Source organism: Ochlerotatus camptorhynchus, unplaced genomic scaffold, assembly GCF_037179485.1.
Source record: "Ochlerotatus camptorhynchus isolate MF236.1 unplaced genomic scaffold, CSIRO-AGI_Acam_v1.1 ptg000268l, whole genome shotgun sequence".
Lineage (NCBI taxonomy): Eukaryota > Metazoa > Arthropoda > Insecta > Diptera > Culicidae > Ochlerotatus > Ochlerotatus camptorhynchus.
The window spans coordinates 62,501-82,778 of record NW_027040758.1 but is presented as its reverse complement, the minus strand read 5'-3'; the positions used below and the strand labels follow the sequence as shown (position 1 = coordinate 82,778).

General features: G+C 44.1%; 2 protein-coding genes across 4 annotated transcripts in view; one reads left to right on the top strand and one right to left on the bottom strand.

Moving 5' to 3' along the window:
* The first annotated feature begins 709 nt into the window (after window positions 1-709).
* On the top strand, window positions 710-1,849 carry LOC135705541 (uncharacterized). The gene has a single exon (XM_065227313.1). It carries the CDS (start codon window positions 710-712, stop codon window positions 1,847-1,849), a length of 1,140 nt encoding a protein of 379 aa, XP_065083385.1.
* A 3,770-nt stretch (window positions 1,850-5,619) lies between these two features.
* The window catches only part of Bx (Beadex), a 73,265-nt gene continuing 58,606 nt past the window's right edge, over window positions 5,620-20,278 (bottom strand). Inside the window, exons 2-4 of one of the 3 annotated variants that reach the window (XM_065227246.1) lie at window positions 18,557-18,912; window positions 18,358-18,498; window positions 5,620-7,118 (exon numbers count right to left, since the gene is read on the bottom strand). In XM_065227246.1, coding sequence (XP_065083318.1) covers window positions 6,704-7,118; window positions 18,358-18,498; window positions 18,557-18,909 — 909 coding nt within the window. In that variant the 5' untranslated portion in view covers window positions 18,910-18,912 and the 3' untranslated portion in view covers window positions 5,620-6,703. The remainder of the gene's footprint in view (window positions 7,119-18,357; window positions 18,499-18,556; window positions 18,913-20,278) is intronic. The other 2 variants (XM_065227248.1, XM_065227247.1) reach the window with 2 other exon arrangements.

The window sequence follows — 20,278 nt, the reverse complement described above, 5'->3', positions numbered from 1 at the left end:
ATATTTGACTTTAGCCAGCTAGGAGCTGGACTGTGAATACTCGATAATCACCAAGGAATCACCGAGGGCTAATCACACGGAAGCACGTCTTCCGTCGCAGAAGCTGCAAGTGGACTGTGCAGAGACAATAGCGGTACCAACGATGCCTGGTCGAGTGCTAGGTCGCTGTGGAAGGAAATCACTCACACATTCATATTCATCTAGCTACGAGGCGAACAGAAGGATGAGCTGGATGATTTCGCCCGAGTTTAGCACATGTTACACTACAGTATTTATACACCACACATCTTCCTTCCTCTAAAAAAAATACACTTGTGGTTTATAGACTCTCTCTTCTTTTCCAATAAAGCAACGGCGAATCTATCTCAAACAATATTGCGAAATTTTTCTTCATTTAGACTCGACCGATATCAATTTCGTTGTTACGATATTTCGCTATCGATTTCGCTCTCACTTCTTTCACCTTTCTACGTACATCTTGAACATTGTTGACATAATGGAAATCGAGTGAAAAAAAAATGAAAAAAAGTTTGTTGTTGTTTGTTTTTCGTGAAATTTTGAAGCCGCTCGAAAAGTTAGCTTTTAAGTGATTTATTTTAAACTGTTTTAACTGTTTTACAACAAAATTGGTAAGATTGGTGATTTGCAAACTAAAATTCAACCGATGTAATAATATCATCTTTGTAGGAACCTTCTGCAAAAGGAACGAATGGCTTCCAGAAGGGCATCCCGTAACGATGATGGTGAGGATGTAGACAAGGAGGATGGCAATGAGAACGAAGACCCGATGGCGGATCAACTCGATGACCCGTTATTCGAAGACGTTCAGGTTCTCGACTATGACTGGAGCGACCCCGACAGTGATCCAAGCCATGAGCAGCCTGATGCACCTGAGCACGTAACTCAGCCGAAAGGAAACAAATCTCCAGCGTTGTTCAACTGTCGACTGCTGGTGTTTCTGTGTGAATTTAAAGGTCAGTCCTCCGGAGCTCATATTGCGCACTGGAATGTAGATGGAAAGTCGCTCAATGACTTTAAGACGAAATTATGGGAGCTATGCAGACCACATCTACTTCGAGAAGTAATTTTTAATCAGCAAGACGATGGAAGCACGGTGCCAGCATGGATGGATAAGGATTCTCCGGAAGAAGAAGATTTGGTGAGGTTTGCCATTTTTTACGAGAAGCAAAATCGTAAGTACACTTCGCTGGACAAACTGACCACCACGTTGCTTCAGAACTGGAAAGGAAAAGAAATTCAGCTGCTGTTGCATGTTTATTCACTGTCCGTAAGTTCCCGTAAGATTTTCAATTCAGTGAAGCAACATTTGATTGACCCATCTGAGCGCGATAAGGCAGGAGCAGCCTCAACCCAAGTGGTCGTCGATTTATCTAAGGATTTGCGTCAACGACATGGTCATCTTTGGGATGGACACGAAATGGCATGGACAATGTGGGCATCAGCCATACTTGCTTCGCCAGCTCATACGCGTGAGAACATGATTAATTCAGTTCCTCCAAAGCATCTGCAACATCTTTTCAGAACACAGGACGGTCCGAAAATTGAAAGTGTGAAGCGTGGGTTGGCTGTAGCTCACAATGTAAATGCGTCGTTTTGTGAAGAGATCACAGCGCTGAAGGAAGCGTTTTCCTCACTTGAGGTGGTAGCCAAGAATATGCAGCTACAACTTTCATTCGTGAAGCATCGCATCGAAGCATTGGAGCAGCGTGGACGCATAAGTGATTCATTCATAAGTGCGATGGAAACTTCAATGGAAGTTTCCGAAGGAGAGTTCTGTCGACATATTGCTGGACAGGTAGTTGACATGGAGGATGTAGACCACGAATAAGCCAACTTGCAAATGAGTTGAGATAACTTGTTTTAATGAATAAAGACAAATACATTGTTTTACTATATTTTCTATTTTATTGGTTTTCAAATACGAAAGATCAAAGAAATTAGAACTTTTCTGCATTGATTATGTTTCATTCGTCTGTTTCAATATTCTTGAAATTAGACACATCTGCAACCGAAGGATCAAATTTTCCTCCTCTCAGGTAACCACACTTCCTGAATAAGTTAGACATGTTATAAGTTCTAAAGGTAGCCATCACTTCAGCTACTACTGGTTTAATTCCTTTCTTTACACATTCCTGATAGATAGCTTGAGTTTGTCGCTTGCATAATCCGAAAACGACTTCAATAGGGTTATAGAAGGGGCAATACGCAGGTAGAAAGATAGGGAATATTCCAATTGATCGAAGATATTCTATGATTTTCGCACTGCAGTGAATTTTCGCTCCATCCAATATCCATATGGAATGTCTACCCGGATAGCACTGAACATGGCCCGTTTCCAGAGCAAATCGTCGGCAGCATTCAAAAAAGTTTAGTCGGTTGAATGTTCCGTTGGTAGAGAAGGCTTCAAGCATTCCGTTTTGCCCAATGAAACAAAGCAAGGATTCCCTAGGCTTCCGCACAAATTCTCCTCGAAACACTAAGCGGTGGCCTCGAACTCCTTATCCCCTGGAGCGTAACATGGATCTGTTATCGAAACTAACCTCGTCTAAAAAGACGAGGTTGTGGTAGTCCCACTGAATGCACGAAATTTCGTTGAAAAAACTTGATTTGAATTGCACAACGTTCCAAACATTTCCAGGTCAAACCAGCGTTATGTATGATGCGCCAAATGGATGAAATAGATATTGTCGTCTTGAACTCCTGCTGGAACCGCTTTCTAGATTCATGTAGATAAAGCGTAGGATTTTGTAGATACAGGTTTATCAACCATTCTCGTTTTTCGGGAGAGAATTTCACAGCATCCCTTTCGTAACTTCGGCGAGAATAGAATCCGTCCTCCTCGTATCGCATGATCCAATTTGTGATTGTGGACTTGTGTTTGTGATTAATTGTTGCTAGCCTCGATTTGGACATTCCAAGGAAATAATATCCATATAAAACATGATATATGGTATTCACTGACGCTCTCTGATCTTTCACAACGGAAATAATAGATGCCATTTTACGCAATAGTATTTATGAAATAGTTACGTTTTTAGTTGAACATCGATGTTAACTGACGTTTCTTTTATTTACAAAATTTAATGATTTTAAGACACATGACGTAAATAGGGAAATGTGGTAGCTTTTGACATTTGAACCATCTACGAGCTCCCTCAATTTCGTCTCTATAGTCTAAATATTCGTGAAAGACACAATACATTCAACGTAAAATATATATATATTTGAGTTACCTTTTATTTAGCTGGTTCGAAAGCGAGTTCGAAAGTATCATTATTTGAGTTTTGAAAGCCAGTTCGAAAGTATTATTATTGTATTATTTGTGCTGCGCGAGCAAAATTTTGACACGCTGCTCCTCTTGCTTGGACGTCATTTTGAAAACTGGATAGCAAACGGTGAAAACTCATCATAGCACTCGTCATAGCAACCAATGTATATACATTCAACTTCCAAAAGCAGAATTTCAGGTTTTTCTTTATGCATTTTTAACAAAAATACACCAATTTTAAGGTGACCAATTTTTGCGCGTTGCAGACTTTATATCAGGGCCGCTTGGATGTGTCGGTCTCAGGGCACCGAAATTTACATTACTTTTTCGTAAATTGCTTCTTCAAGCTTGCCCGTCGCTGCGCTCCTCTAACTAAAAAACATGGGTAGGGAAATAAACCTAAGTAGCAACGTACTAATTGAGCGGTTTCCAAAGGTTTAGGGAGCATTTGCGCTTTCGAAATGATACAAAAGATAGCTGCTGACAAAATGTGTTTCTATAAAGGCCAAATGATTCAATAAACTAAATTAAAAAATGTGAGAAATTGATCATAAAATAGTTTTAGACTTTTTAGGTAAAAAATACAGCTCTTGAGAAAACCCAAATTCCGAATTCTGAAACCCTCGTCTAGGGTGACAATTAATAACCCACCCTTTTAACGTGTTTGCCTTTTCTGTTATGATTTGTTTTTGTTTTGGTCACATGCTCGGCAACATTCTCACCACTGCTTTATTTGTAAATATTTTAATTCGTTGTTTTCTTAGTAGATATTATTCGTGTAGGCATGTTTTTAGGATTAGAATGTAGTGTAAAAATTATCGTTTTAAATTGTCTCGCGTCTAGAATAACATTAGGTCCCGTTTCTCCTCCCGCTGTAAAAGAAGGCGAAAAACATAAGCAGCATGACAGTCGAGCGTGGTTGCAGGAGAACGATGGCGGTTTTGTGATTGTTCGTTATTGTCTATGATTGGGAGTACGAAAAAGGAGAAGTTACAATCCACGAAAGCAGTACGACGCGTTTTTGCTAGTACGTTGATTTTCCAGAAAAAAGGTGTCGGATCGCCGCCATTGGGGAAGTGTTTTTCGCTTCCCCGGCTAATCGCTAAGGATCCCCGAACACCACCGTCCTCACTGCGGTGGCTCAACCGAAGGAGCGTTCGCCTGGGTAGTGCACTGCGGGAACTACCGGGACCATCTACGGCGAGTAGTTGGTTCGGTGATTCGTCACCATCGTCGCAGGGGGGTTCCGATAAAAGTGCCTCGCTCATCCCCCCGGTAAAAATTAAGGAAGCTGCTAGGCAGCCAATAGTAAAGGAGAGGAGACGCTCGGCACAGTCCGTGTCTGGAGCCGAAGTGAAGCAGTACGAACATTAACCGTCGCCGCTATCGTCTAAGGGCCCCACCGAGTGACACCGAGGACAACGAGGAGAAAAGTGGAAAGGTCATAGTAGAATAGACGTTCCGGGGAAGTACTCTGTTCGTAGCCGCCCCGCCGGGGTAAATTGGGCCAGCTATAGGCTGGCAGATAAGCCGTGACTTACAATTGGGAATAATTTCCATGATCCAGGACTAAGAAAATATCGAGATTCTGAAACATGACCAACAAAAATAAATACTCCGCTAATACAAATCAGAAAAAAGAACTAATCTAAAATTCGAAACTTCAACATGCAAGATTTCAATAAAATGAAATGATTATCTTATTTCCAAACTCCGAAAAAACGGCTTCCCTTCGTGCAAGCTTTTTCAGTTAATCAGATTGCCACTTTATACTACCGGATTAACACGAACCTCCACCTTTCAAGCAGGTCGAGTTCAACACCACAGCCACTACCGTCGCATAGACATAGATCCTTTTCTCTGCATTCACCAGACGGAAACCCGGAAGGAAGCCAACCCTTCCAATAAGCTGAATTTGCAGACACTCACGGATTGAACCGAAAATCCACCTTGTCCCAAAACCGGTGGAAGGAGTTAATTGAAACATTTAAATATATAATTATTGCCGTCGGATTCCCAGCACAAAAGAGCAAGCATCCTGAAATTAGTCCTGCAAAGAAGAGACGACGATGGTGGCTGTGGCAATAAAAACTTATTGGAAAAGTTTTTCGCGCTTCCACCGTCTGAGCTGGGGTGGGGGAGGCAAAAGAGTTAAGAAGACCGGATTGATTGACTTAATCACTTCGTATTTGCGCTTCTTTGCGTTGCTATAAGACGGAAATGATTTCATTACTCTCGACTCCTCCGGCCGGGTGAGAATCCCGACAGCTGCAAGGGATTTGCCGGCAGAAAGGCTTTCGAAGAATTCCATCTTTTGAGAGAGTCCAAAGTTTGATCGTACGATTAATAGCTTCTTTTCTTTGTTTGCTTCAATAATTTGTCTAATTACCATTTATGTTTTTTTTTTCCGCAGTATCGATAAGTACTGTTTTTCTTTTCTTTGGTTTACCTTCATGTTTGTTTTTGTTTATGTATGTGTTATGCAGTTTTTTTTTTTCAATATCATTTGTTTTTCACAAGAATTACTTTCAGATTATTACATTTGCCTGAAACATTGACGCTTTTAATATGAATTTTGGTTTACTTTTATGCTTTTTGGAACAACGTCTATTTGATTTTCTTTTTATATAACGGTGCCGCTGTAAACAAACGAGTTCTATCAATTGGGACAGTTTTTGAGAAGAAATTATTCATATTCAACAAATATTCGAATTATATCACCTAGAGTATGTACAGAGTAAGAATGTACACGGAGCAAAAATGAGTTTTGCCTCAATTTGCAGTTGTTGTTCCCCTTCCTACAATTCGAACTCATTCGTGTTCCATTTACAAAATTATCAGTCTTTTATTGTTGAATGGGAAATTGATGCAAACCGAACCTGTTTGAAAAAACAACGATTTTAATGAAAATAATAATTTATTCGCTTCCAATCGCGGAAAATGAAGTGTTAAACAAACCCGACTCGGCTTATCTAATTGAGTAAATTTGATTTATGCTGCATTTTTTGCTTCCTCCAATGGCGGTTGGCGGTTCGACCGGGAAGATGGCAACAAAAAAGCGCATAAATTTATGGCACTCGCGCAATTCACGCGGAAAAAACAACGAACTGAAAATGATGAGTACATCGCCGATCGCAGTAGGCGAAAAATGACACATTTGATGCACGAACACGAACGAGGGGTTCCTCGATTGGATTTTTGTTTTGTTTTTGGCACATGGCTGCATTGTTGTTTAATGCAAAACGACAAAGGGAACCATCGAGGGGTTCAAAGCGACTTAAAAATATTGCACATCGTTGTGTTTTGTTGAGTAATTTGAGTAATTTTCCTTTACGTTGCGCTCCTCCAGCAGAGCCCATTCCATTGTTCTTAAAAAATACACAATAGAAAAAGAAAAAAAGGAACAACACGAATTTAACTAGCAGTACTGAGGGCGGCCTTCATGTGCGTAGGCGTCCCGAACGATGACGGACCGCCGCCACCGAGTGACACCGGTAGATTACTGTTATTATTATGGTCGCCTCCGGCGGCCCGCTGTCCCGCCACCAGTTGCGACATCAGGGCGTTTGGATTCTGCGATTGAGCTTGCTGCTGTTGAGCAGCCGTCGGTCCATGACCGATGCCATTCTGGACCGGGTGTGGATGACCTCCGGCTCCACCACCCCCTTGTTGCTGTTGCTGCTGCTGCTGCTGCTGTGGACCCCCCTGGCCGATTTGACGTTTCAACATCGGATGGTTGGCCATCGAGGCAAACACCAACCGTTCCTCGTAGTCGTACTCGCAGAGGATTTTATTCTCGCACAGGTAGAACTTGTCGCCAACGCAGAACCTGGAACGAGAAAATAAAACAGAACAACGGTCAGAATGATTTGAATTGAAGGGAAACATTTCCGACAGGCAACAAAAAGTTATTCCACCGTTGTTCGGGTCGGAATCGATTTCATCGGTTGGATTCCTCCCAGGAGAGCACTTTTACACGTTCAATTTGCGATTGAATGCGCACTAGAAGTTAATAATTCAATAGACATCCGAATGCGCTACATTTGATTTCAACGCCAACGGCGTTGGCAGTCAAGTGTAGCAGGCTATGCTCAGTTTGACGTTTTAAAGTTGTCAAAAAGCGCCTCGAAGATTGATTACACACTCATTTTTCTTCCCGAAAAAAACTTCAATTAAATGCACGGCACCACAAATATGAATGGTATCAAATTCCTAAATCCATAATAAATGTATCCCCCCCCCCCCCTTTGAAAACCATCAATAATGGAACTGGTATTTGCATGCGGACCGTGCTGCGAAATGTAAATGATACGTAATTACTGCCATAACCCTTCCGAACCGCCAGCTTCCTTCTTGTAAACAATAGAAAAACGAGCACAAAGTTAAAATTAAATCCAAGCAAGTCGAGGCAGGCGACGTGGGACGAGGGGTATGAGCGAGTGAACCAATTTACCATTCAGTGAAATCTGTCCCCATAACCGCAAAATATGAATCCCTCCCATCCCTAGTCCCTCAATCGTCGTCCTCGTCATCGTTTATCTTTACACAAACACGAGTTCGCAGTTCCGTGTCAGAGCCGGAACTCGTGGTGCTTCCCTCGGAAATATTAGCATTGTGAAGAACAGGAAAGGGGAACAATCGGAGACGGGTATAATTTATTTGCAAGGATTATAAATCAAATTAAAACAATATTACACTCGCTAGGATAGTTTTCAATCCGGGATGGATTGCGTTCTGCGGAGGGTTTCAGTTGGACTGATTTTGCTTGATTTAAAAAAAATATCATTTCCCTCAAAATTATCGGAAGCACAACTTGGAAGAAGCCTACGGAAGTGCCACGTCCGAAGGCCTAGTTTCGAGGCATCGGGAGCACCTCGTTCAGAGACTGCGGAAGCGTCTCGTCCAGGGACTGCAGAAGCGTCTCGTCCAGAGACTGCGGAAGCGTCTCGTCTAGAGACTGCGGAAGCGTCTCGTTCAGATACTGCACAGGCATCACGTACAGAGACAGCGTATCGAGCAAACACTTCGAAAGCGTCTCGTTTAGAGACTGCGAAAGCATCTTGTTCAGAGACTGCAGAAGCATCTCGTTTAGAGACTTCGGCAGCATCCTGTTCAGAGACTGTGGAAGCGTCTCGTCCAGAGACTGCGGAAGCGTCTCGTTCAGAGATTTCAAAAGCGTCTCGTCCAAAGACTGCGGAAGCGTCTCTTCCAGAGACTGCGAAAGCGTCTCGTACAGAGACTGTGGAAGCGTCTCGTACAGAGACTGTGGAAGCGTCTCGTTCAGATACTGCACAGGCATATCGTTCAGAGACAGCGGAAGCGTATCGACCAAAGACTTCGAAAGCGTCCCGTTGAAAGACTGCGAAAGCGTCTCGTACAGAGACTGCAGAAGCGTCTGGTTCAGAGACTGCATAAGCGTCTAGTTCAGAGACTGCAGAAGCGTCTCATTCAGAGACTGTGGAAGCGTCTCGTTCAGAGACTGCGGAAGCCTCTCGTTAAGAGACTGCGGAAGCATCTCGTTAAGAGACTGCAGAAGCGTCTCATTTAGACTTGCGAAAATGAGTAGTTTAGAGACTTCTAAAATGCCTCATTCAGAGATTGCGAAAGCGTCTCGTACAGAGACTTTGGAATCGTTTGGCCCAGAGACTGCGGAAGCGTCTCGTACAGAGACTGTGCAGTCGTCTCGCCAAGAGACTGCGAAAGCATCTTGTTTAGAGACTGCGACTGTGGATGCGTATCGTCTAGAGACTGCGGGAGCGTCTCGTCTAGAAACTTCGGAAGCTTCTCGTCTAGAACTGTGGAAGCGTCTCGTCTAGAGACTGCGGAAGCAACTTGTTAAGAGACTGCGGAAGCGTCTCGCCCAGAGACTGTGGAAGCGTCTCGTTCAGAGACTTGCGGACTTCTAAAATGTCTCATTCAGAGATTGCGAAAGCGTCTCGTACAGAGACTTTGGAATCGTTTGGCCCAGAGACTGCGGAAGTGTCTCGTACAGAGACTGTGCAAGCGTCTCGCCAAGAGACTGCGAAAGCATCTTGTTTAGAGACTGCGACTGTGGATGCGTCTCGTCTAGAGACTGCGGGAGCGTCTCGTCTAGAAACTGCGGAAGCTTCTCGTCTAGAAACTGTGGAAGCGTCTCGTCTAGAGACTGCGGAAGCAACTCGTTAAGAGACTGCGGAAGCGTCTCGCCCAGAGACTGTGGAAGCGTCTCGTTCAGAGACTTCGGAAGCGTCTCGTCTAGAAACTGTGGAAGCGTCTCGTCTAGAGACTGCGGAAGCGTCTCGTCCAGAGACTGCGAAAGCGTCTCGTCCAGAGGCTGCGAAAGCGTCTCGTCCAGAGGCTGCGAAAGCGTCTCGTTCAGAGACTGCGGAAGCATCTCGTTAAGAGACTGCGAAAGCGTCTCATTTAGACTTGCGAAAATGAGTTGTTTAGAGACTTCTAAAATGTCTCATTCAGAGATTGCGAAAGCGTCTCGTACAGAGACTTTGGAATCGTTTGACCCAGAGACTTTGGAAGCGTCTCGTACAGAGACTGTGCAATCGACTCGCCCAGAGACTGCGAAAGCATCTTGTTTAGAGACTGCGACTGCGGAAGCGTCTCGTCTAGAAACTGTGGAAGCGTCTCATCTAGAGACTGCGGAAGCGTCTCGTCCAGAGGCTGCGGAAGCGTCTCGTCCAGAGACTGCGGAAGCGTCTCGTCCAGAGACTGCGAAAGCGGCTCGTCCAGACACTGCGGAAGCGTCTCGTTCAGAGACTGCGGAAGCATCCCGTTAAGAGACTGCGGAAGCGTCTTATTTAGACTTGCGAAAATGAGTTGTTAGAGACTTCTAAAATGTCTCATTCAGAGATTGCGAAAACGTCTCGTCCAGATACTGCAGAAGCGTCTCGTCCAGTGACTGCGGAAGCGTCTCGTCCTGAGACTGCGGAAGCGTCTCGTCCAGAGACTGCGGAAGCGTCTTGTCAAGAGACTGCGGAAGCGTCTCGTCAAGAGACTGCGGAAGCGTCTCGTCCAGAGACTGTGGAAGCGTCTCGTCCAGAGACTGCGGAAGTGTCTCGTCCAGAGACTGTGGAAGCGTCTCGTCCAGAGACTTCGGAAGCGTCTTGTCCAGAGACTGCGGAAGCGTCTCGTCCAGAGACTGCGGAAGCGTCTCGTTCAGAGACTTCAGGAGCATCATGTTCAGAGACTTCAGGAGCATCATGTTCTGAGACTGCGAAAGCGTCTCGTCCGGAGACTGTGCAAGTGTCTTGTTCAGAGACTGTGGAATCGTATCGCCCAGAACCTGTGGAAGCGTCTCGTACAGAGACTGTGGAATCGTCTCGCCCAGAGACTGCGAAAGCATCTCGTTCAGAGACTTCAGGTGCATCATGTTCTGAGACTGCGAAAGCGTCTCGTCCAGAGACTGTGCAAGTGTTTTGTCCATAGACTGCGGGAGCGTCTCGTATAGAGACTGTGGAATCGTCTCGTCCAGAGGCTGCGAAAGCATCTCGTCCAGAGACTACGGAAGCTTCTCGTTCGGACTTTGAAAGCGTCTCGTTGAAAGACTGCGAAAGCGTCTCGTTCAGAGACTGCAGAAGCGTCTAGTTCAGAAACTGCAGATGCGTCTAGTTCAGAGACTGTTGAAGCGTCACGCTCAGAGACTACGGAAGCATCTCGTACAGAGACTGCGGAAGCGTCTAATTTAGACTTGCGAAAATGAGTTGTTTAGAGACTTCTAAAATGTCTCATTCAGAGACTGCGAAAGCGTCTCGTACAGAGACTTTGGAATCGTTTTGCCCAGAGACTGCGGAAGCATCTCGTACAGAGACTGCGGAAGCGTCTCGTACAGAGACTGCGGAAGCGTCTCGTACAGAGACTGCGGAAGCGTCTCGTACAGAGACTGCGGAAGCGTCTCGTACAGAGACTGTGGAAGCGTCTCGTACAGAGACTGCGGAAGCGTCTCGTACAGAGACTGCGGAAGCGTCTCGTACAGAGACTGCGGAAGCGTCTCATTCAGATACTGCGGAAGCGTCTCGTACAGACTGTGGAATCTTGTTGCCCAGAGACTGCAGAATCGTCTCGTTCAGAGACTGCGGAAGCGTCTCGTCCAGAGACTGCGGAAGCGTCTCGTCCAGAGACTGCAGAAGCGTCTCGTCCAGCGACTGCGAAAGCGTCTCGTCCAGAGACTGCGGAAGCGTCTCGTCCAGAGACTGCGGAAGCGTCTCGTCCAGAGACTGCGGAAGCGTCTCGTCCAGAGACTGCGGAAGCGTCTCGTCCAGAGACTGCGGAAGCGTCTCGTCCAGAGACTGCGTAATTCCAGAGACTGTGGGAGCGTCTCGTCCAGAGACTGCGGAAGCGTCTCGTACAGAGACTGTGGAATCGTCTCGTTAAAAGACTTCGAAAGCGTCTCGTTGAAAGACTGCGAAAGCGTCTCGTTCAGAGACTGCAGAAGTGTCTAGTTCAGAGACTACACAAGCATCTCGTTAAGATACTGCGTCTTATTAAGACTTGCGAAAATGAGTTGGTTAGAGACTTCTAAAATGTCTCGTTCAGAAATTGCAAAAGCTTCTCGTTTATAGATTGTGAAAGCGTCTCAATCAGAGACTGTGAAAGCGTCTCATTCAAACACTTGTTAAAGGCTGTTGAAGTCAAATATTCTGAATATGTTTCTTTTATAGTCTGTGTAAGTACTTCGTTCAGAGGCTGCGGATGCTCCTCAGTCAAAGGCTGAAGAAGCGTCCCATCCAGAGGTTGTTAAAAGGGCTTAAAAATGCCTGGTTTAGAGGCAGCAGATGCACCTTTAATAGAGGCTGCAGAATACACAAAAGCACTTAATTTAGAAGCTGCAGAAATGCCTCTTCTTGAGGCTGCAGAAGTGCTCCTTTTAAAGGTTATTGAAACCCCTCTTCTAGAAATTACAGAAGCACCTCTTCTAGAGGTTAAAGAAGTGCTTCTTTTAGAAGCTACAGAAGCGTTTTTTTTTAGAAGCTTCAGAAGCGCTTCGTTTAGAGGCTGAAGAGTCTCTTCTATAGCTGCAGAAGCGCCTCGTTTAGAAGCTGTAGAATCGTCTATTTCAGCAGCTGCAGGAGTGTAACTTTTAGAAGTTGCAAAAGTGGTTCGTTTAGAGGCTGTAGAAGAGGCTGCAGCAGCACCTCGTCTAGAGGGTACAGAAGCACCTTCTCTAGAGATTGTAGAAGCGCCTCTTCTAGAGGCTGCAGAATGAGATTCAGAAATTGCGGAATAGCCTCGTTTTGAGTAGGAGAAACACCTCTTCTAGAGGATGCAAAAGCGTCTCTTTTAGACGCTACAGAAGCACCCTTTCTAGTCGCTACAGAAGAGACTCATCCACCGTCAATTTAAGAAGCTGCAGAAGTGTAACTTTTAGAAGATGCAAAAGCGGTTCGTTTAGAGAGGCTATAGAAAAGTCTATTTAAGAGGCTGCAGAAGTGAATCTTCTAGAGGCTGCAGCAGCACCTCGTCTAGAGGGTACAGAAGCACCTTCTCTAGAGATTGTAGAAGCGCCTCTTCTACAGGCTGCAGAATGAGATTCAAAAACTATGGAATAACCTCGTTTTGAAGTTGCAGAAACGCCTCTTCTAGAAGCTAAAGAAACGCCCCATTCAGAGATTACAGAAACGTCTCTTCGAGAGGATGCAGAAGCGCCTCTTCTAGTGGCTCTTTTAGAAGCTACAGAAGCACCCTAGAGCTGCTGAAGCGGTTCGTTTAGACGCTGTAGAAGCGTCTATTCAAGAGGCTGCAGAAGCGTCTCTTCGTGTTCTAGAAGCTACAGAAGCATCTTCTCTAGAGATTGCAAAAGTGCCTCTTCTAGAGGTTACAGAATGAGATTCAGACACTGCGGAATAGCCTCGCTTGGAAGCTGCCGAAACGCCTCTTCTAGAGACTGCTGAACTGCTTCTTTTAGAGCTTTCAGAAACATCTCGTGTAGAGAACGCAAAAACGCCTCTGAAGAAGCGCCTCTTTTAGAAGCTGCAGAAGCACCCTTTCTAAACACTACAGAAGCATCTCTTCTAGAGCTGCAGAAGTGCTTCGTGTAGAGCTTGTAAAAGTGTCTATTTAAGAGGTTGCAGTTGCTCAACTCCTAGCGGCTGCAGAAGCGCCTCATCTAAAGGCTTCTAGAGGCTGTAGAAGCGCATTGTTTAGCGGCCGTAGAAGTGCCTCTTCAAGAGGCTGTAAAAGTGCCTCTTATAGAGACTAAATCTTGCCTTGAATCTGTGGAAGAACCTCGTTTTGAAACTGAGCAAGATCCTCATTTCAAGGATGTCAAAGCTTCGCATTCAGAAACTGCCTACAGTCCATCAGCGACCCGCGATCTGGACAATGCGGAACTTTTTTAATCTGGTCCAAAGCGCTTCCGTTGCATTCCAGTCCTAGTGGCTCCGGATGTGACTATCCATCTCGTACAGCAGCGTACGGAGATTGCAATCGATTTCAACTGAGATTCCAGACTTTTCCAAAGGAGATTAGAGACGTTCCCGAGTTGGAGTCAAGGCGTTGTTGACCTAAATTGGTGACGCTTTCGGCGGAGACTCCTGATGTTTCTGACGGAGGTTCCAGACGTTTTCGTTGGAAATTCCTGATTTTCGCGTAGAGTTAGTGTCCCTAATATCGGCCTAAATGTCCCTAATATTCGCCCTATTCATTTATTTCGAAGAAAAGTATTTTTTGTCAACTATTCAATAGCAATCAAAAATATCCGCATGTATTGTCCAGATGACATTCCAGACGTATCCAATTGGGTTTCCAGACGCAACTGAAGGAGTATTTACATTTATGCTAGTTCACTAGTTCAACCAGCTCAACCAGCTCAACCAACAAGCACAAATTTCAGTTGTTCCTGAAATCTCATGCTGGTAGATGCTGATGCCCTGTTTACATTATGATGACTACTTCTTAGTACAGCTTTAGTACACTAGCGCTAGTTAATCAGCACATATGTAAACACCCCATGTTTAAGACGTTCTAAACGGAGTTCGAACGTGCCCTTGGATTGCAGGTGCTGGACATTTCCACACGTTCCCGATGGAGCTTCCACACGTTTTCGATAATTTTCCCGATAGAGATTCCAGACATTTCCGGCGGGAGCTTCAGACATTTTCGAAAAAGGATTCTAAATATTCCTGAAAGATATTCGAAACGTTCTCGGCAGGGAAACGTTCCCAACTTCGATTCATATTGTTCCCGTCTTAAATTTTCTTTTTCGGCTTGATTTTTGTTGTTACGTTCCCGGTGGAGGTTACAGACGCTGCCGTAGGATATTCTAGATACTTCTGAAACAGTCCTGTTCAATGACGGCCGAGGGTTTGGTTACCTGAAGACTGGCTGTTTGTTGGGGAAGTAATTTTAGGTTACTTGCCAGAGGCTCCCTCAGCAAAACACGACACGAACTGAGCTCTTTACGGCACAATAATTAAACGAGATTAACTACACACTACGTGTACATTTCGGTTTCCTGAGACCGACACATGTAAGCGGCCCTTTTGACATAAGAATCAGTTGAAAGGAACGACGAAATCAATTCAATCATACGTTCTTTTCGTCAAGTTGCTTATGTTTCGGTTTGAGAACATGAAATGTTTGTTTACGTTCCATGATTTACGTCCAATATGGATTACGTCTCGTGTGAAAGTAGTTATTTCTAATAGCGAATTCGTTTATTATTCAGTTCCAACCTGGATCGGGTATCAAGATTGGGTCTGGTTGTTTTCTGACAAACGTCAGTTTGCTCGTTTGTTTTTAAAACCTAGCTCAGGTTGAGGTTCGCACTGACAAAAAGTTCGGTTTCGCACTGTGTGTAGGTGTATAAGTGTGTAGGTTTAAAACTATTTACTTGAGGAAAACTTCTTACAAACTGCGAGACCAATCAACGAATGATCAAAAAATTTCACTCCACGTAAAACTGGCTGCTAAGATTTGTTATTGGTTACCATGGTAACAGGTTGCAGTAGTTGACATCGGGACGCGATGATTCACGTCTGAAACCTGCGTTCAGATCGCCTGGAAACCAAGGTGGAAACGTCTTCTAGGATCATCATCAAAAGTGTTTGGAACAGCACTCGGGAACGTCTGGAGTCCATTTCGGGAACGTATTTAATCTCCGTCGGGAACGTCTTTAATTCCAATCGAAAATGTTCGAAATCTCCTCCATGTGAGAGATTATCAAAACGTTTAGAAACTAATCTAGAATCAAGAATCATCGTCAGAAAACTCGGGAACGTTCGAATCCTTTTTGGTAACGTCTGGACCCTCCGTTCAGAACGTCTCGATACCAAGTTGGGAACATCCAGAATGCTTTTGGAATCTTCAAATCATATTCTCGTTTACGTTTGAGCCGTGTTTTCCGTACAAAACAAATTGATCCTTCACGTCGTGAACATCTGGAAACCAAGTAGGGAAAGTCTCTTCTCGGAACGTCTGGAATCATTTTCGGAAACGTCTGCAACCTACGTCGGGAGCGATTGGAACCTCCGTTGAGAGCCTCTTGAGTCCAAGTCCGAAAAAAATTAAATCAGCGTCAAAAACGTCTAGAATCTCCGCCAAAAATGTCCGGAATATACATCGGGCACGTCTGGAGTAGAGCTCCACCAAATAGTGCTATTCGGCCAGGTATTCGGTGTCTACATTAAAATGTTTCCTGTTATTCAGGCCTTTCATTTCAAACGGCTGAATGCTATGGCTGCCGAACATTCGGCGCAGGGCTAGTCTAAGGCTGTGCTCTATTTGGTGATTTTTCACAACATTTAACAGATGGAAAATTTTCAAACAAACCTGCTATTGTACCAACTAATATCTGACAGACCAGACATCGGTTTTGACGAACTCCTTCTCGAAAACCGGACGATCAACAACAGAGGGATTTTCGAACATGATAATTTATTTTCTCAGTGTCAAACTTAAGTGAAAGTCAAAAATAGCATAAACCTCCGTTGGGAATGACTGGATTCATCTTCGGGAACGTTTCGAGTATAAATCAGGAACGTCTGGCATCCAAGTTAGGAACTGCTGAACTTTCCGTCGGGAAAGTCTAGAAATTCCATCGAAAACGTCTGGAATTTCAACCGGGAACGTCTGGAATCATCACCAGGATCGTCTGGAACCTTAACGCCTCGAATCAAAGTCAGGAACGTCTGAAACCTCCATCGGGTACGCCGGGAACCTCCGTTGGGAATGTCTGGAATCATCTTTGATAACGTCTGGAATCTCCGTCAGGAACGTCTCAAATATAAATCAGGAACGTCTGGTATCCAAGTTAGGAACTTCTCAACTTTCCGTCCGGAAAGTCTAGAATCTTCATTGAAAACGTCGTAGCGTTTGGAATCTTAGTCGGGAACGTCTCGAATCAAAGTCAGAAACGTCTGAAACCTCTGTCGGATACGCCCAGGACCTCCCATCGGGATTGTCTGAGATCATATTCGAGAACGTCTGGAATCTCCATCAGGATCGTCTCGAATATAAATCAGGGACGTCTAAAATATCCAACAGGAACGCCTGGAATCTCCATCGTCCTGCACTAGAACGATCACCTCGGATAATGAAGAGAAAGGCACCACGGGGCTGGACCTCGTACTCCTTCACATAGACACGGAACATTTTATCACGGTTATAAAACATGCTACAAGTCTAAATCATATTCTACAGAACCCTCATAAAACCCTAAACGCTAAACATGGGATCTGTTTAAATCCTGCCCATACTGTTCTACGCTTTTTTAGACCCTCCTAAACTTTCAAATATATCTACTTCTAGAGGCAGTGGGAGCTCATCATTTAGAGGCTACGAGTGCACCTCGTTTAGAATCTGTAAAAGTGCTTCCTCCCAGGGTCTGTTTTTTTTTTTCATTTATAATCATGTTGTAATTGATCTTCAAAATCATCCCCACCAAGAGAATCAGAGGTTGCCTTGATCAACAGAATGTTTACATGTCAAAATTAAAATTCATGCAGGTAGTTGGTCTATGTGTTAAGGTTGTCTTCATTTTTAGCTCAGTTGAGTGTAGAAGAAATGATTTTTATGAGCACTGCTTCCACAAAACTATACCACGTTTATTGGCTGTGGAAACGCTTCGTGTTGATACTGTGAAAGTTCTTCATGAACATCATTGTTGCTCAAAAGCAGAAGGACTTCTTGTTAGCTGCAAAATCCTGTTTTTGGTTGAATAAACTGAAATTCTGCTTTCTCGCCATGAACATCATTAGGTGTGATCAGCAGGCCCTTCGTAAGCCTACCATGTGTTTTCCGTAGCCCGGCACAAATTTCACCACCCCCACATGCATATAATTAATCTCTCTATTTAATTTCTACGTTCGGATTCGAAAGACTTGAAATTTAAAGTATTATAAAGCGAAATTCATAGCCCTTTTACGAACAACTGAAACTCTAGATGCCGTCAGTAGCAGCACTCACAAAGACATTGCCCACCATCAATTTAATAATAGCCCTATTCCACCTAATCACCTCTCATAATTCGTCCTCAAAAGATTTCTCAACTAATCATTAATCACACCGAAAACCCCTCATTCCCCAACCCGAAGGCAAACCACTCGAATTGAAAAGGGAAAAATCAATTTTCCACAGTTTTTGACACATCCTGTCACAATCACAGTAGCCACATTCAAAATACGCATCTCAAAAAGCTCCTTCGTCGTTTCCCCGAATCCGGAATGATAAATTGTTAATGTTATTACAAACTTCTTCGAATACCGTTCCCCTATCATTCTTCCACGCAACGTCCTATTCCGACAAACAAAAGGTCAGTTTCTTCCATCCCTTCCCCGCGAGATCCTCTCTCTCTCTCTCTCTCGCATAAGTCACATTACGTATTCATCAAAAAACCATTCGCCCCCGCCGCTTGGCAACGACCGGCAAAATGGTTTTCTGATTTCCCTCCAGAGCCATTTGGACACCCAACCGAACCCAAAAGTCTACAATGAAGGTTGCGGAATTTTAAATGTCATTTCACATGTCTCAAAACCGGAAGCCTTTTGTTTTGTCGTCCTCCCGCCAAAACAAAAAAAAAATAGAAATAGCATCCGGTACCCGACGTAAATAAATGATATCCAAGCGAGAGAGGGACTTACCGATGATTGCACTGCTGACAGGCGAAGCACTCGAGATGGTACACGTTGTTCCGGGCCCGCATCACCATCTCGAAGGCCGGTATCACCTTGTTGCACGCGGCGCAGAAGCCCGTGTTGCCAAACAGTCTGGAATTTTTCAAACTGAATTAACTCATCAATCTGCCAACATTCAAACATTCCAAAGTCATCCCTGTCTTACCTCAGATAATCCCGCTTACACAGCATCAGATTGCCCTTGGTGTACAGCGTTGAACCGACTTCCCCTAGGCGACAATCGCAGCAACCGCATTTGAGACAATCCTCGTGCCACAGCAGATCCAGCGCCCGCAGCAGGAACCGATCCTGGATGTGTTTACCGCACCCGGCACAGAGCTGCTGATTGTGGTTGTGACTGTGCGGTCCGTTGCCGTTGATGCCGTTCTGACCGGGACCGCTCGCGCCCGGGTTCTGCTGAGATCCGTTCGGTCCGTTGCTGGCAACACTGCCACCACTGAGTCCGGCGGCACCACCGCCCGACGGTGGTTCCGGCTTGGTGACGTCCATCGTCATCATCTGCTGAAAGGAAAGGAAATACGTGGGAGACACTTTGTAAAAATTGGCAATTTTTCCCGAGAAACAAGATAAGCACGTGAAGGGAAAACTTTTCTCATCGCCTAATGGAACCGATAAGTGGGCAGCGCGCAAAGGAACAACAGAAGCAACGACTTTTTAATTAACTGCCTTCAGGATGCGCATTTTCAACTGGGCTTCGCAGTATTTATCGCTATTTTGGAAAAGTTTTGCCACGATTCACTGTTGTTACCTTGTTTTTCGTTTGTTTGTTTTTTTTTCAACGGTCGGCCAATGCGCAAAGAAACATGGAAAGGACAATAAATCTAGTGGTCCGGTGATGGGTGGGACGAACGGCGACTGCTGCGATGCACGTGGAAAACATAAAAATTGCGGAGTTTTACCAGAGTTTCAAACAACAACAAGAACAACAACGGCGCACGTCGGGACGGAACGTGAGATGTGCAAACCCTTTTGGTGTATCGGGTTGATTGCGCTTTTCAACGAGTTTGTTTAACGAGATATGCTAGATAATTAAACTTGTTTTTATTTTTCTGATGGAGTGTTAAATCTGTTGATGTAACCGCAATATTCATAAAATAACATGGGGCAAGACAAATGATATTCAATGCAAAAATCCATTTTGATTTTTCTGATCAAGTAATTGCAGAACGCAAGTGTCCATTCGTACAGCGTTCTAAATTTTTGACGATGTTTTGGGATATTTTCAAACAAACAGGTGCTTCATGCTGCTTCTGACAGTATTTGATCTGGAAAGTAGACTCCTGTGATGAAAATAATCCCTCAGATTTTGATTTTGCTCATGAGAAGTTCCAAGCAAAACAGCGAAAACAATTGAATTTTTTAATCGACCTACTCCGATTTGTATGAAGCTTTGCGTAATTGTTTGTTATGGGCAATAATTCACATTTTTTGCTAAAATTTGATCACTTTGAATTTTGTGAAATTTTCATATGGCATCCTTGAAATTTTTCAAAAAAATGTTGAACGGCGACGTTTGAGTCAAAGTTGTAGCGGAAAATAATGTCTTTCTGGAACTTTCTTTTATTTCAAGTAAAAATTAAAAAAAAAACCGTTGATAATTAAAAATGCAAATTTTTGAAAAGTTCAAAACCAAACGATACTGAAGGGAGTAGTTAAGCTAAAAATGGATGCGCATTAGACTGATGCAAAATTTGAAGTTTTCGCTCCATAGTGCTTAAACGGTTCCAAATTGGGTCCTGCTTAGCCTCCCAAAATTTGAACTACTTTAGTAAGAAACTGACTTGGCACAAACCTTTTCAAGTTTATATGGGAATTACTATGGGAAAACTTATGTTTTTGTTCATATCTATCTTACAATTCACTACAT